We start from the raw sequence: 17,614 nt of genomic DNA, 5'->3' as shown, positions 1-17,614 counted from the left end.
GTCCCAGAATTCAATTAAAATCGTGTTCCATCTTGCCCGATCCAAAGTGTTTTAGATTAAAGAAGCCCGGAAGGCAAGGACCCTATCTGTAAAAGCATAACTATTAATGGACCCAGCAAAGCACCATGCAAACAGAGATGCTGAGAAAAGTCCACCTGATGAGGAAAGAAAATCAGATAGGTAGATGGTTAAACAGATAGCTACACAGAGCTTTTCAGCAAGTTATTCCTTTATGACTGCAGCCTACAGGACTGTTCATGAAATTTTTTTAAAAAATCTTGTTATCATTTCAGATTTATTGCCTTCCCTTTTTAGCCACGAGTCTCTCTTAACCACGGTTCTGGAAAAGTCCGTTTTGGCACGTTGCTCTTCGAACATATTCGAAACCCCCGGCAAGCTACCCTTTAAAAAGACATTAGCGTGAGTGCCATGGGAAAATATACTCCAAGGTTGTAGATGAATTGATATGATTTCCTTGATTGTATCTTTTTATTTATGAGGCATAATTTATGAGTGCTGGAGAGCAAACTGCAGTGAGTGATGACTAACTACAGCCCAAGTCATAAATCAGGAGCAGTGAAAAAAGAGGTGATTTTGATCGAATCTATTGAATTAGCTGTTGGCCTCAGCCAATACAGGTATCGGAAAGACCTTTTTAATATCTATTTGTCTCTCTTCTGGGAGTGTGATAACAATCTCATTACATGCCCCTAAGAAACAAATAATTTAATTGTTTGCCTGTTAACATGCAACCTATTTACTCTTCTTATTAATTACTGGCATGGCTGTTCATGTTGGATTTTTGTTTACTTCTGATGTGAATCGTCACGAAAATATATTCACATTCTCCAGTTTTTATAATGATGTTGCCTCCCTAACGCTGCTTGATATGAAACAATACTGTTGAAATGTCTCTGTTTCATCAAAAATTACCATTATTCCACAAGGAAGTGTGTTTTAGAATATCACAGAAGTTGCAGAGAACTGAAAAATCCCTCCATATATTAATCCTCTGAGAGTAGCAGTTATACTGCAACTCATAACAAACAGCCAGGAAGAAAAAGCAAAATCTCAAATTGCTTCAAGGACAAGGATAGCCACTGTCACTTACATTAGGAGTCAACAGATTAGAGGGTTTTTGTGAAAGATCACTGGCTGAATTTGCTTATTCCTGTGATCCATTTTTATATGGAATATGATAGCAAATACAAGACCAAGTAGACATCAGCTGGATGCTAACAGTATAGAACGCATCACTAGGTATGGCCTCTTGGTCTCATCAAGACTTGTAGCATTTCCCCAGCCAAAAGAATCATAAGGTATTTTTACCATTAAGGACTTTTTTATTCCACGATCAAGGAAAAACACATCAAGAAACCCTGGAAATGTGGAAATGTACATTAAGAGTTTCTCTTTGCAGTGAGGCTACGCTTGGAAAGTATCAGTCCTGGGGAATGTTATTTTAGAAAGCTATGAGCCATTGAGTGAGACAACCCATTGAAATGAAAACTGCTTTACAGTTAAGTGTGGAAATTGTGCTAAAGCATAACTAGGTCAGTAACATAAGCACCCAACGGGCCACCACTCTAAGAGAATTTCTGAAGCATCTCCCCTTCTCCCATCCTCGGCAGAGTCATGGGCCCTTCTCTTTCTCTTTCACAAAATTTATTACAAGTGCTTCCATTCACAAATCTTGCTTTCCTTCTGGAATAAAATTAGAAGGAGAAATGTTGTAGGAGAGGAACTAGGAGCATTTTAGAATAGTTACTACTATTCATCTGGGCTGTAAAGAAAAAATAGACCCAACAAGTTCCAGAAAGATCAGTGTTTCAAGAAATTTGCACCTGGAGTGAAAACTAGGCAGCAAATGGTTGTTCTCCAAAGCTAGTGAACTCCGGTTCTGCTTGGAACTGTGGCCACTGTAATAAACTCAGTGGTGATCATTGCAGTTGTAACATACGCAGCCAGATACATGCTGTGTGCTTATTTGAATGGCTGAAGGTAATGACAAAAGTAATGCAAAGTACAACTCTAAATAGACAACACATGAACAGAAATTGAAAAAATGTATGGTGCCTAGATTTGTGTACCTGGTTCTATAGAGAAGAGCTCTCTATGTTTCTCAAATAAGACTGGGCACAAGAATCACTTGGAAATCTGTTAAAAAGGCAGGTTCCGAGATCTTTTCACTATAAATTATCTTACAAGAACGCAAGATGATTTTGATGATTGTAGCCAAGGAACACATTTTGACAAAGACTCCTCTGAAGGAAGATTTCTAAGAGGCAGTTTTCAACAGAGGACACACAACTGAGCCCATTGTTTCCACAGCAATGAGATCTGGGCAGCGTGGTGACAGATGCTGACATCTCATGTAATTAAAACTTTATAAAGCAAACTACAGTGATTAGACCTGGGGGATGGGAGGGGAGCAGAGTAAATAAAAGAACAATTTTATTTTTTAATGGAAAACAGCATAAAGATGGTGATAGTCACTAGTTAGATATCAAAAATTAGATTGAGAACAAATAGATCTATTCTTTCACTAGTCAGTTATAGAATTTATGGTTAGATCATTTTAGTTATTTTTAATGTATTCAAATAGTTAACCTGTGTTTTCCATGACATCTTCTTACATTGTAACTCCTTTCGTTGCTTCACCCAAAACGTTAGAGAGGAAAACACCCCAACTTGGCCAGTCCTGACTTGTTCTCATTTTTAACAGCTCTGCATTGGGAAGTTCCTAACTCTTATGTGTGTGTGTGTGTGTACACACACATGTGCAAGTGTTCATTAAACCCAAATAATAAGTTACTTTAGTGGAAATTTTAATCATCTAATTTTTTTATTATAAAAAATATGTTCAATTCCACTAATGCTGTGGGTTTAAGGATATTCTGAATAAATGAAAGATAAAAGTATCCTTACATTTTTTTCTCTTGGGCATGGAATTCATAAGCTGTACTTCTGTTTCCAGCTCTTAAAATGTCCCTTCTTTTTTGTGAGTAGCTCACACACTGCTTATATACTCAATGATGGTGTGAGGGAACCTTGGGATACAAACCAGGTGGATTGGCTTATCAGTTAGGTAACAAGTAGATAGATAGGCGATAGATGATAGGTAGATAGGATAGATTGAGATAGACAAAGTAGGCAACTCTACGTCTGTTCTCAAGATATTTAATTTCTTGATTCGTTAAAAATAAAAGATCAGGGCATATTACTCAAATTTTCCCACTCAAGATCTCTGCTTTTTCTTTCTCTACCATATAAAGATGGACCCATATCTTGGGGCCATTATTTCTCAGTAGAAGTAAATCATAAGCATAATCTGTTAGTATTTTTATCCTGAACCTTGAACTATACTTTAGTTCCTTTATCTTTTTTTAATAAACTTATTTATTTTATTTTATTGTTTTACTCTATTCTTTTTGGCTGCGTTGGGTCTTCGTTGCTGCGCGTGGCTCTCTCTAGTTGCGGCAAGCGGGGGCTGCTCTTCGTTGTGGCACGCGGGCTTCTCATTGCTGTGGCTTCTGTTGTTGCGGAGCACGGGCTCTCGGCACGCGGGCTTCAGTAGTTGTGGCTCGTGGGCTATAGAGCGTAGTCTCAGTAGTTGTGGCGCACGGGCTTAGTTGCTCCACGGCATGTGGGATCTTCCCGGACCAGGGCTTGAACCCGAGTCCCCAGAATTGGCAGGCGGATTCTTAACCACTAAGCCACCAGGAAAGCCCTAGTTCCTTTATCTCTTGCTTAGCTGGGCACAGACAAAAATCTACAGTGATTTTTGGATAAAGGACTTTTTACCTCGAGAGAGAGAGACAGAGAGAGAAAGAAAGAATATCACTGACAGTTTCTTTTTGACTTTTCTTCTGGTGGTTTGGTATAAGATACGATGCCTTGTTGGTGCAAGGTCTGTGAAATCCATAATGCTTCATTAGCACAGCTTTCTCTTCATTGTAACAGCTTTCATTTCCAGAGGAGCTCATGTAAATAGGCTGCTCCTGCTTTGCATAAGCATGTTGATTTATATGAATGCTATTTTGATCTCAAATTGATTGAATACTAAAAAGAAAGACTAGGAAAAAAGCACTATATTATGAAGGTCTCCTGTCAAAGACAAAAGACGCTAGATCCTACATACATTTCCACTTACTGATGGGGAATTCTGTATTGCCTAGGTTTTAGAAGAGAATATTTCTAAAGATCCGTAGCAAAATACCACACTATTGAGATGCAAGTATTTGAAAATACCATGGATTAAATTACGTTTTGGAACTAGGACTCCTCCACCCCCGTTTGCCCAAGTAGCGCAGAAAGGCATGAGGTCTAGTCCCATCTGCCAACAGCAGCATTAAAAAGCCTTAATAGATGGGATGCTCAGTAATTAATTGGCAACTTGCTGAACTTTTGTCAAGCCCAGTTGCACTTTCCTCCTTGCGTTCTCTATCCTTTGTGGCCCCCACTAAAATTCTGTATACCCTTAAATTACCAACCAACCAAAGCCCTTCTCTTGGCAAAGAATTTGTTATCAATATGTGCACCTTATTTTGCATCCCTTTCTCAAGAATATTTTCCTTTCAGTCTTTGTTACTCGGCGTGTAATCAAAAATCCTCCACCGCAAGACATCAGCAGTAACAGAGGGTGGTCTGGAGCAGACTGGGGAGTCCACGACTCCTTCTCATCAGCCATGAAATCTGACCTCCTCACCAATTACCTCCTATAGCTACCCTCCCTGTTGGAAGACTGACCATGGCCATTCCAGAGCGGATGCTAAGAGCAGCTACAGTTGTGTTCTGCCCTGTACTCTGTTTTCCATGGAGCCTAGCTTTCCCATTGCTAAGACAGTTTCCTGGGCCTATCAAAACAAACCTCTATCATTCGAGACAACCTGGGCATGTCTGTTTACCCTTGCAAGCTAAGAGACTTTACCCAATCCAGAATTGCAGGTAGGTAATTGTCTATAGAAAAGTCATTTAATATTCATGATCCTGAGTATCTTATTTATGTGTATGGATGACATACAGAATCAAAAGCACAGTTTACTGGGAAGAGCAATAAAGTTTATTGGTGAGTAGAATTCTAGTTTCAGCTCTAGTGACTTCTGTCACCTTGAACGAGAGTCACATTTCAGAGCCTTGATTTCCTCATCTGTAAAAGGGGCTAATAATACATTCTCCAGCCACCTTACGAGGTTGTGTTGTGAGGACCAAGTCAGCGAACGTTTCTTAAAGTGCTTTGTAAAGTATAGAATTTATACAGATGTTAGTGGTTATTATGCAAACTATGAGAGAAATGGATCAGAGCTCTGAAAAGAACAGGTTCTGCTTTGTAAGTAGGTTAGTTACCTCTTTTTAAAATGTGGCATGTATGTCAACTATTTCTCAGTAAAACCGGGGGAAAAAACAGGGTTTCTGGCAATCCTAGCAGCAAGAGGCTGGAGATTTGCATTTGACAGCAATCCAAGAGCAATTCAACATCAGAAATTTTACTTTTACGAAGAAATCTGCAAAAAAAAAAAAAAAAAGTACAGAAACACTGATAGAAGTTAGCCTAAGTACTGAAAATCTCTCCAATATTTATTTATTCTCTTAAAATTATTATTGATGCGAAAGCAAAATAAACAAAAATGAAACTAAACTCTCACTGCAAAGTATTCTCCTACAGTGTTTTCTAAATATCTCGTATTTTGAACATTCTGCATGCTCTTTTAACACTGCACACCTAGAACGTGTGTACTATAGAATCAAACAAGTTTTCCAGACTTGTCTTTAAAAGCTCAGAACAAATTTATACATATATATATATACACACACACCTATATAATTATATAAAACATGTATATATCATATAATGGTATATATTGTAATTATTATCTATAGCGTATATATTGTATATATTGTAATATTTGTGTGTGTGTCTTTACATATATAAATACTCAGAGACACCAAATGAGGGAACAATTTCCTGAGGTCAGACCTGCACAACACGAAAGCTTACTAAGGAAGACTCCTAGACGTGCAGACAGTCTGCTCGGATTGCCGTTTAGATCTATCATCCTGATTGATCACTGTGTGGTTGGCTATTATTGGGCCTAATTTAACCCTATCCACTCACACATCCATCTCCTCTGTCTATTGTACCTGACATTCTACAAATCACTTACTCATGCAAATGATGACCTAAGGCAACCTCTTAGGATATTCGTGTTTAATTATACAAATGGTGCTTGATAAATAAGATTACACCTCCTTCCATGTGTTTATTCCCTCCTTGATGAAAGGAAAATTCAATTTTCATGCAGATTGGGTGGGGCCGGGGTTTAAGAATTGCTGAGTTTTATGGAGTCTGCAGATCCATCCAGTCTGCAGAAGCTGACAAAATCACTCCACACCCCGCACAGAGATGAGCAGTTTTTCATTAGGCTTAAATCAGCCATCAGCCAGCTTGCGTTCAGAAATCGGGACTCTAATAGGACCCCCTCTGTGTTCACAGGGTCAAAGGCTAAACACAGGAAGGACCCGCCCTCCTTTGCAATTACGAAGTTGCAAGATGCAAGTTTATCTCATTCTGTTGTTTTCAGTTGCTCTGAGTTGCCAACTTCTCTGCAGCCTGAAGTTTTCTGGCTTTTGACTGGTCTTACTGATTTCTTTTTGAGGTCTGGGCCGTGAATTCAGCAGGAAAAGCCTCCAGTAGCTGGACGCGGTGTAGAACTGGACCCGCCCCCCCGGAAGGTCTCAGGGCCCCCAAGTTCCATGCCGTCTCTGCCACCCAAGCAGTGGTCAACATCAGCGCCCCGCAGAAGCCCAACGGGATTGTCAGTCTCTACAGATTGTTCTCCAACGATACCAGCGGGGCCCAGACGGTGGTGAGCAGCAGCATTCTGATCGGTTTATTTAAAACAAATCATAGGGGCTTCCCCGGTGGCGCAGTGGTTGAGAGTCCGCCTGCCGATGCAGGGGACGCGGGTTCGTGCCCCGGTCCAGGAAAATCCCACATGCTGCAGAGCGGCTGGGCCCGTGAGCCGTGGCCGCTGAGCCTGCGCGTCCACAGCCTGTGCTCCACGACGGAAAAATCATAAACCATGGTGTCCTTGCTTTTTCTTCCCCTTGATACTTCTTTCTTATCCATCTGTTCTCAATTGCCCTGTGGTGACCTTAGTGGCACAAAGATCCCTCTGCAAAGAAATAGCGTTAGGAAACGTACAGAATATATGTAAATGCTCTGGGAGAGGAGGGCTAAATGTGGTATTAAAGACTCCACAGATCTTTTAAGGAACCTAAGACTTTAGAGATAACCAAATTAGTTGAATTAATTTAATTAGAAAACACATGTCAAGCACTCAGCGTAGTAGTGGTTTATAGTAAGGGGCCAACAAAGGGTCTCTGTTGGTGGTGTAAATCTTAATATGAAAAAGGAAAAAGTAGAGCAAAGGATATCCTCGGAATCCCCATTTTGGCACGAGCAAATCTCTAATAGCACACTGAAATCTCAGACTTTGTTTTGGTGACTTCTAGAAAGTTCTAGGTCTTTGGAAGAAACAACAGAACAGCTCAGCTCAGCCCTACTCCGCTGTTCGTGTATTAGCACATTTGGGGCACATCGAGGAGACAGGATGGTCTGTGGAGGGAAATCATCTTTCACACTGTGTTTTAGCCAAGCCGTTCACTGAAAGGGACACTAAATAATCAACTAGACCAGTTCCTGCGTTATTTAAATGAAGACACTACCTGCCAGGGGATGAAGTCTCTTTTCTCTGCAGGACAGCTGGTGTCACTCTCACATTTCTCATAAATAAGTATAGATTAGAATACTTTGTTCACACAAACCTCATAGAGAAATTGCACAGATCCTGGTATGACATGATAAATTATTTAGACCAATCGAGGGAACAATTTTGGCAAGTGTGGAGAAATCCTCTGAGGCCAGCGTAGCAGGTAGTGAAACACAATTTCAAAAGATAACTCACATGCAAGGAAGTCTTGTATGGAATGTTAAAGAAATATTAGCATATTTTCTACAAGGCTTCCGATTCAATAAATATAGATGATGTAAATACAATCAACCCTTGATTATCCATGCTTATAAAATGATAATATTAATAAACTCAAATAATTTCTATTTGGAGTGCCTTGTATGCATTTTTTTAAACAACAGGTAGCTCTTCTTAATTAAATGTTGCTTATGTCAACGTGAAAATGAGTTTCTAGTTTCTGAGCTCTTCTATTCCAAAGAGCACTTAGTAAAAGCACAATAAGGTAAAAGTATTTGCTCCAGAGAAACCAAAAAGTTTATAATGCAACAAAGATAATTGAGAAAAAACTATATTTCATACAGATCCATACCCTTAGAGGAAGACATGGACTTTCAAACTCTTACATATGTTAATATACAAATAGATAATATATATTTCAAGCTCTTAAATACTCAACTCTAAGATTTGAGGGGATCTGAGGGGAGTTTTGACCCCAAAATTACATGCAAGTAACAATGGCAGAATACGGACCTTAGTGAATGTTGACTTAGAAATCTAATTCAAATGTAGATTTTGTTTTTCGAAAAGGCAGCATTCTGAGGGTCACAGAACCCAGTCAGTATTTTGTGATTTTTTGAGCCATTTTCTAATATCTCTTTATGGTAATAGACAACATTGTTCCCTGTGATTTCTACCCTGTTGCCTCAAACTTCTATCAAACTGTTATCTCATTCCATGTTTTTGCATGTTTAAGCCATGCCTCTCCAGCTGGATTGGTCATTCCTCAGGGTAAATATTGTGATAGATGCCAGGGTGCATCTCCCAGAGTAACTAGCACGGCACTCTATTCATAGAACGCATGGTACACGGTAAAAGTGAACCAACTGTCTGTGACTTGCCACTGGGCCTCATCTAGTCTTCTCTCTCCTCCTGCAGCTGGCTGAAGGCCTGGCCACCCAGCAGACGCTTCATGGCCTGCAGCCCTTCACGACCTACTCCATTGGGGTGGAGGCCTGTACCTGCTTCAATTGTTGCAGCCAAGGGCCAACAGCAGAGCTGAGAACTCCTTCTGCTCCGCCATCAGGACTGTCCTGTCCCCAGATCCAGACACTGGCCTCGAGGACAGCCTCCTTCCAGTGGAGTCCCCCGCTGTTCCCCAACGGCGTCATTCAAAGGTAGCGTGGGAGAGCCAAAAGGACAAAGAAACCGAAATAAGACATGAACACGGACATGCAGCTACCCAGCCCTCCCCAAGGAAGACTTGCTGATTGAACAGACACCTATAGCAAATTAGACAAATCAATTGATTTGAGTGGTCACATTCCCCACAAAGTGTTTCAATCATAAATCAGCTAAGGATAGCAAGGTGAACAACAAAATTTTCTTTAAATAAGAAAGGCGAGGCAAGGACTTCCCTGGCGGTCCGGTGGCTAAGACTCAGCACTTCCACTGCAGGGGGCACGGGATCGATCCCTGGTCCCTCATGCCGTGCAGTGCATCCAAAAAATAAAAAAGGACAAGGCAGTGTGTTCCCGTTCATTGAAAGGATGTGCTCTTCCTCATGGTTCCCTGGAATGTTTCATTCTACAGGGCTCAGCTAGAACATAAGGAACTTCTGTGACTAAATCAGAATTTCCTTGATCTAATTTAAAATGTCGTAATGAACCACTGTTTGAAAGACCACGGAAGTTATTTCACTCAAGATAATCTGGAGGAAAAAAAGATATTCTTTATTTTCAACAGAGAAGAACAGTTTTATCACTCTCTTCTAAAAAGAGAGAAATATCTTATCTCTACCAACAAGGATTCCTGGCTGCTGGGTGGACGGCAACATGTGTATACATGTGACTTCTCTTATCATTTCTCTGGTTCCATCTGCTGCCCATTTCCAACAGCATTAAATAAAGTGTTTCTGAGAACAGTCTCCCACCAATGGGAATTTGAAAGAGCTGGCAGTTCAGTGAGAACAAAACAGCAACAGGTTTAAAAGAGAGTGAGACTGATTCCTTTGCCTGTTTTCTCTTTACGTGTCCATTCTCATTCCAGCTATGAGCTCCAGCTCTACATGGCCTGCCCCCCGGATTCAGCCACCCCCTGTACTCCTAGCCAAACCGAGACAAAGTACGCTGGGCCAGGGCTGAGAGCCAGCCTCGGGGGTCTCCAGCCCTACACCACCTACAAGCTGAGGGTGGTGGCCCACAATGATTTGGGCAGCACGGCCTCTGACTGGATCAGCTTCATCACCCAAAAAGAATGTGAGTAGAAGTGGCTGCCGCCATAAGCCAAAAAGCTAGGAGGGCAGCCGCAGGGGAAGCTTGTCCTGAAAGGTAGGGGGAAAACAGTTTGCTAAAAGGGCTGAGTGTTCAGTTCCTTTGAATGCTACTGAGACATCAGTGAACATGACTATGGGGGAAAAATGCCCATTGGATTCAATAATATGGAGATCAAGAGTGAATTTAGGAAGATTTTTCATGTAGCAATGGGATGAAAACCAATTAAGGGAAAGCTAATACATGGGTAAGATGACTTTTTTTCTTTCTTTATTTTGAGCTAACTTTTTAGAGAAGTTTGCCATTCCTTTTCTTTTCAAATGACGTGGCGTCATAGCTCGCATTTCTGGAAAGCTTTGATATACGGCGCTGCCAGGAAAAGCAAAAGGGCTACTGAGTGCAGAAAAGGGCAATTAGCTAATCCGTTGGGGCCTCCTGACATTTCTATAAAATAAGTCCTTTTCAGATTTTATAAGGTTTATATGTCTACTGTTTAAAAATGGCAAATACAAAAGGTATTAAGAATAAAATAAGTACTTATAATTAGAGCCAGCTACGTCATTTGTGGGTTCCACTGGAAAATGAAAATATGGGGCCCCTTGTTCAAAAATCGTTAACAATTTCAGGATAATGACAGCAGAGCATCAAACTAAGTCCATAATTCTTCTACATGAGGGATCCTGGGCATCTGCACAGGTCACACAACCATGAAGCCAGTCCTGCTTATAATCCCACCACACCCAGAGGCAACCACCATTAATATTTTGGCGTAATTCATTCCTTTAATCCCGTTTCTATGCAGAGTTGTTATTACATGGTTGAGATCATACTCTAATGAAAATTTCATAGTCTGCTTTTTATACTTGACATTATTTTATTTGCATTTCCCATGGCATTAAAAACTCTTTAGCCACCAAGGTTAATGGCTATATAACATTCCAACCTATGAATAAATTGGGCATTTCAGTTGTTTCTAATATTTTCCTTTTATAAATGTGGTGAGAAAGTTTGTGAACAAATCTTTGTGTGAATGTCTGGTTATCTTCTTAAATGGCAACAAATGGAATTTACTACATCAGGAATTTTAAGTCTTTTAAGGCTTTGCACACTTACTGCAAATTTGCTTTCCAGAAACATTATATCAGATTATAACTTCATCTTCGGTATTTGGCACTGACATTTTTAGAAGTAAGAGTTATGCATTCGTGAAAGTTCACTGCCTCATACGAAGACTTTAATGTACCCGAGCAGTAACATGGCAGGATGTTCGCCAGAGGTCATTTTTAGAGAGCACTTGCTCGTTCCTGGCACTGTTCAAGCGTTTTACAAATAATCCTTACCACAAACCTATGAAGTTAAGTACTATTATTAACCAAATTTATAGGTGAGAAAACTGAGGCAGGGCTGTGGACTGTGCACTACAATTCCAGGATGCCATTCACATTGATTAGAATCTGAAGTGAGGCTCCTGGAGCTATATGATGAGCTAAAGCCAGAGCTTAAGTCCCTCCAGTTTCCACACCTAGAAGATAGAAGTGTTACTCTAAGCTCAGGATCACCCAGCTCAGCAGCACCCTCGGTACTGCTGTGTTAACCTGGTCAACTCACTACCTACTTTCTGTAATAGAGATTTCAGACCTTCTCCACCCTCCTCAAACCTTCCACTTCTTCTCATCCCTTTCCCGCAAGCCTATACAATCCTCACCCACCTCTCCCTAGAGTCTTGGCAGAACTCCTTGCCTTGTAATTCACCAGGAAAGGAAATGTCATCAGTCAGTAATTTGCTCCCTTCCCACCCTAGACAGCCACGTGTCCTGCATCTGCATCATTCCCGCCAGGGACACGGCAGGAAGGGGTGGTCCTTCATCTGAAATAAACCTGCCTCTTGTGCTTTGAGTACCACTTCCTTCACTACTATTCATCATTTTTCTATCCTTAATCTTCAGTGTATCACGGTTGCTTCTGCCTTTCTAATGTTAAAGCGAACAGACTCCATTTCCCCTCTGGTTCCTGCCCCAGCTCCTCCCCACAGAGACAACTCTTCTAAAGAATGGTCTTCAAGGGCTTTCCCATTTTCTTTCTTCCCACATGTTCTTTAACTTCCTCCACACTGATTTCCACCTCATCCCTGCATGAAAATCTCTTCCTAAATTTGCCCTTGACCTCCACACTGATAATCCAGTGGGCTTTTTTGGGAACATTGGGGAACGTTGGGAACATTCAACGTGATTGAAGCCTCCATCCTTGGTAGAAAGTGGCTCCCCTTCGTTTTCATGACAAGTCTCTCCTGGGAAACCTGCGTCTTTGGATGTTCAGTGTTAGTCAACTTTGTTGCTTGATCTTCCACCAGCCAAGGTTTTTAAGCCTCAACCCTAAACTTTGTCTGCTCACACTTTCCCTTTTATCCCCTTCCTTCTTTTTTCCTCTCCTTCCCGCCTCACCTCTTCCCTCTTCAGCTGAGTTCATCTCCTCCAGGGCTTCAGTTCCGAAGGCTGACTCCCAAATGGCCACCTCCTCCCCGAGCTCCCTGCTTGAAATCCAGACGCTCACACCCAGCTTCCTTGCCTCCCTTTGAACTTCTCATAACCAGCTTGAGTTGGGCAGACCCCCGACAGAGGGTGTATCTTTCCCCTTGAATGTGCGCTTCCTTTGGCTCTCATTCTCTCCATTTTATCTCCAGCACTGGGCAGAGTCTTAGATACCCAAAATGTGTTGTTTAGTGAGTGAGTGAACGCATCCAGAACGTCTCACGTTTACCATTGGCACCACGCAATCAGTGTCCTTTGTCACCCAAGCTATAATCAAAGCAAAGTGTAATCGTTCTTCATAACGTCTACTGCCTAATTGTGTAACCTCCTTTTACCTTTTTGCCTATTCCTCTCGCTATCCTCCCTTCACAAACCCATAAAGAACTGTGAGAAACACTTATTCCTGAAATGAAAGTGTAGTCAAATGAATTCTGACTTAATAAAAAATGCTACTCCATACGAGGAATGGGACAAAACACCACCACCAGCTTTGAGAAGCAATTACCGTTTACAGTACAGACTGTCCCTTATGTACAATGGTTTGACTTCACGATGGTGCCAAAGTGATACACACTCAGTAGAAACTATACTTCAAACTTTGAATATTGATCTTTGTCAGGCTAGCGATCTGTAGTATGATTCTCTCTCATGATGCTGAGGGCAGCTCCCCGTCAGCCACGCCATCAAAAGGGTAAACCACCAATACACTTACAACCATTCCATACCCGACACCCATTCTGTTTTTCACTTGCAGTACAGTTTGCAATAAATTATAGGAGATACTCAACCGTTCAGTGTAAAATAGACTTTGCATTAAATGCTTTCTGCCCAGTAGGCTAATGTGAGTGTTCTGAGCACGTTTAAGGTGGGCTAGGCTGAGCTATGATGTTTGGTAGCTTCTGTGTATTAAGTGCATTTTCAACGTAGGATATTTTCAATTTATGATGGGCTTATCGGGCGTAACCCCATCCAAGGTCGAGGGAGATCTGTATATTTATAAGCCAATTTTTCTACTTGTTCCAGGTTTTGTGTGTGTATCGCCAGAAGGCCAGGCCAAAACAGCTATGTGAGCTTTGCAGGTTGTCACCAATTCTCTTTTTCAACGTGAAACTTAGTCATTGCCAGACATTTTCCCCTTATGCTGGAAGAACAGAATGAACAGATTTAAGATGTCCTGCCTTTCTATTCTTCCTTGACATGGAAGAAGTGGCTGAAGGTTGCAGTAGCACTGAAGGAGAAAGCGTTCTCTTAATCTGTTTACTGGATCCACAGACATGGAAAAACACAATAGTTCACTGGCTGTTGTAGGGGGCTTCAATACCATTTATGTTCCTTTTAACTCATTATACAAACTAGCAGAGAGAAAATGTGGATCGAAGAATACAAACCAGAAGATGCTTTGAAAACAGTATTTGCAATTTTATATAAACGTGATCAGAAAAGGGTCTAGAGAAGCATTAGCAACATATTCCGCCCCCTCTGCCTGAATTACACCTGCAGTGGAAGAGCAGAGGTGAGGTGTAAATGTTTAACAACTGGCCTCCATGAAAGAAAAATGTCCTGACTTGAAGCGCTCACCAGTTTCCATGGTGTAAAGTACTCCTGCTTGGGTGATTTCAAGTTGCCAACGTGACAGCACTGAACACAGAGTTGGGAAGAGATCGTGTAGCATTATGTAATATTTCCACCATCCCGATACAATAGATTGAAACAGCATGAGAGCATAGATAATAAAAGGTAGTGAAATAATTAAGAAGTTACAAAGTTTTAATATTTATTACCTTTGTTTTAATATAATTTATTTAGGTTTATATGATTTAATTTTTAATAGTGGCTGGGTTTAATAACCAACTCACAAAATTCCTGAATATTTAACAATCAGGATGAACCCACTCACCACTGAAGGGCACCCATAAAGTGAATTAGTAAAGCATGCTCCTTTAAATACATGTGTACTGATTTTAACAAAAAAGCACGGGCTTTGGCGTTAAGCAGGCCTGGGTTCAGATCCTTTGTCCCCTACCAGCTACTGACATGAAGCAGATTATTTGATCTCTCTAAACTTTAGTCTCCTCACATGGAAAATTAGGAACTCATTCTTACAAGATTGTTTTGAGGATTAAATAAAATAAAGTACATCAAGTACTTTATTGTACTTGCATTGTACTGCTTTATTGGCATAGTAGCTGTTATCATTTTCTCAGTCTTCAAATCCGTTATTCCTGATTATTTTGATAGTTTGATCACTCTTTTTCCTCAGGAAGATCTCCAAATCCTGCAAGGCAAATAAAGCCCCTTCCTTTCTATTTCTGTACTGTTTACAAGCCTTCTCCTTATCTGTACTGTTACGATGTAGGGGAGAAGTGGAAATCTACTGAAATTAAGTGACAGAGGGAAGCCACAGACAAATACAATCGTATGTTCCATTGTGATATTAGGCACAATTTGTGTTAAAAAATATATTTAAAGAGGGCTTGATAGCTCTTGTTTCAGTATTTGCAGAAAAATTTTCCTATAACTTTATGAAAATATCTTATTTTAAAAGATGAGAATCAAATTTGTCTTCATGGTTGAATCTTACGATCACAAAAGCGTAATTATTCCTTATTTTGTTATATTTCCTCACATCAGCAACAGATGGATTTAATTTTTAGAGGAAAAAAGGATATCCAATTTATTTCTACCACTCACTTTTTTTTTCTTTTCTTAAAAGCCAATTTCATATATAGCTGGATCTTAATGCTCTTACAAATGTATTGATTATTCTGGAGAAAATGAGATCTCATGAAATAAATCTCTTCTGACTTGACAAGATGATATGATACCCCTTCATTTGTTCCTACAAAAATGATTCATTTAAAAGATGAGCCTCAGTTAAGGATTATTCTTCCTTTATTGTAGTAAGGAGTTGAAAAACGAAAAGTTCTCATGCCTGTTAAATGCACACAACGTTGCTTCTCTATCTGATACAATACTTAGGAGACCTGAGCTTGATTATATACTAATGTACTGTGCTATTGATTGATTAGTCAGGGCAATGAATTATTATACTCGAATTGCTATTTGCAAGGCTCTTTAACTATCTTAGAAAACAAACGAACGGCTCAAGAAAAAGCTTTAAAAATAAATGGGTGCCAAAGGAACATAATTCACCATCTAAGCAGTTTAGTTAGGAGAAAATAAAGTATTAACTTCATCTAGTCCTTGGGGCTTTGTAGCAATAAATATTGATTTGATATGAAAAATAGCTATCCACTGTAGTTAATAGTGTTAAGGATACTTTACCTGTTAAAAGAAGGAAAATGCAACAAAATATAAGCTCCGGGGCTATGCTGATGAGCAGAACCATTGTATGTTAATAGTTGTATTTCATAAAACACCACTCTCCATTGATTTTTGTTTGGAAAGCAGGTGCGACATTGCTGAGAAAGCATTTCACATGCGTTCCCATGGTTTTCTTTTCACCCCCAAAGCCAGTTTTTTCCTTTAAGCAGTAAGGGAAATAGGAAGGGTTCCAGCAAGGACAAAAAAAAATGTGTGCTCATATTTTAAAATAAAAAGCACACTATTTTTAGGACTTACAACCTTCTCCCACTTATTTTTAGAACTTACAACCTTCTCCCACTTATTTTTAGAACTTAGAAACTTCTTCCACCTCTTTTTAGAACTTGCAACCTTCTCTCAACTACTTTTAGAACTAGAACCTTCGTCCAACTATTTTTAGAACTTACATCCTTCTCCCAACAGTGCCCCAGTACCGTGCCCCTTTCTCGGTGGACAGCAATCTATCCGTGGTATGTGTGGACTGGAGTGGCTCCTTCCTGCTGAACGGGCGGCTGAAGGAGTTCGTCTTGACCGACGGAGGGCAGCGCGTGTACAGCGGCCTCGACACCACCCTCTACATCCCAAAGACCGCGGACAGAAGTGAGTTTCCCACTCCCATTTCTCGGGGCACGAGAAGCTGGGTTTCCCAGCTTTCCGAGATGCGCAATCTGACGATCTGAAAGGTGACCTCCGATGGTCATCATTAACATGTCCTGGGTTAAGTGGTCACTTCTCGTGGGAGAGCGACTGCTCGACATCAATCAGGATTTCCTGATGACGCTTCTGATGTGGTCCTCTGAGCACTGCCTCTGCTGACGTGAGGGTCCCCAGGAACAAGACCAGAGGGCAGGTTATGTGCACTAGAGAGATAAAACCCACAGGCAAAGAGTATCCCAAAATAACACACTTTCAGGGACTTCGGAGACTCTCTCGATGCATCCACAGCCTCCAAAGAGAGCACAATCAGTCCATGACCATCCCCAAATCTTAGACCCTGAGTAAGGGCTCTCCTTAACCAACATCGGTATCTGTTCTTGAAACAACAACGCTCTTCCCTCTAAAACTGAATACTTTCTCCCTACTTAATTACATGTCCTTCTTCTGTTTGTCTTGTTTTTAAATTGAAAGGAGAAAAAGCTTTTCAAGGTACTAAGTATCTTCTAATGATAAACATGGCCACAGGACCAATAGATGTGAGGCCCTTTTGGGCAATCTGGTCTTATACAGTGAATTCATTAGTGGTTGATTTTTTTTAGTTTCCTTGAAACTATGTACTATTTCTTTTGGCTAAAAGGAGCAGGTAAACAATGAGCTCCAGCATTGCATTTACAGCGTTTGAAACTTATCAGTAGCATTTTTACAACACTTCAGCTCCACATGTTCATGGTCACAGTTCTCGGTCACCTGGGCAGTTTGTTGGGATGGGGAGATGGCCTGAAAGTTGGGAAATACGGGTTCTACCCCTGGCCAGGCCTCTAATCATCCGTGTGACTTACAAGACTCACTTCCCTCAGGCTCC

At 40.7% G+C, this 17,614-nt stretch overlaps 1 protein-coding gene across 1 annotated transcript in view; it reads left to right on the top strand.

The window, feature by feature from the left end:
- USH2A (usherin) overlaps nucleotides 1-17,614 on the top strand; it is a 773,776-nt gene that overhangs the window by 711,261 nt on the left and 44,901 nt on the right. Inside the window, exons 64-67 of the mRNA XM_060289919.1 lie at nucleotides 6,657-6,866; nucleotides 8,910-9,148; nucleotides 10,020-10,228; nucleotides 16,519-16,695. Of these exons, the coding sequence (XP_060145902.1) occupies nucleotides 6,657-6,866; nucleotides 8,910-9,148; nucleotides 10,020-10,228; nucleotides 16,519-16,695 (835 nt within the window). The remainder of the gene's footprint in view (nucleotides 1-6,656; nucleotides 6,867-8,909; nucleotides 9,149-10,019; nucleotides 10,229-16,518; nucleotides 16,696-17,614) is intronic.

Source organism: Globicephala melas, chromosome 1 (assembly GCF_963455315.2).
Source record: "Globicephala melas chromosome 1, mGloMel1.2, whole genome shotgun sequence".
Classification (NCBI taxonomy): domain Eukaryota; kingdom Metazoa; phylum Chordata; class Mammalia; order Artiodactyla; family Delphinidae; genus Globicephala; species Globicephala melas.
The sequence above is the reverse complement of the archived record's forward strand: the minus strand, read 5'-3'. Positions and strand labels throughout refer to the sequence as shown.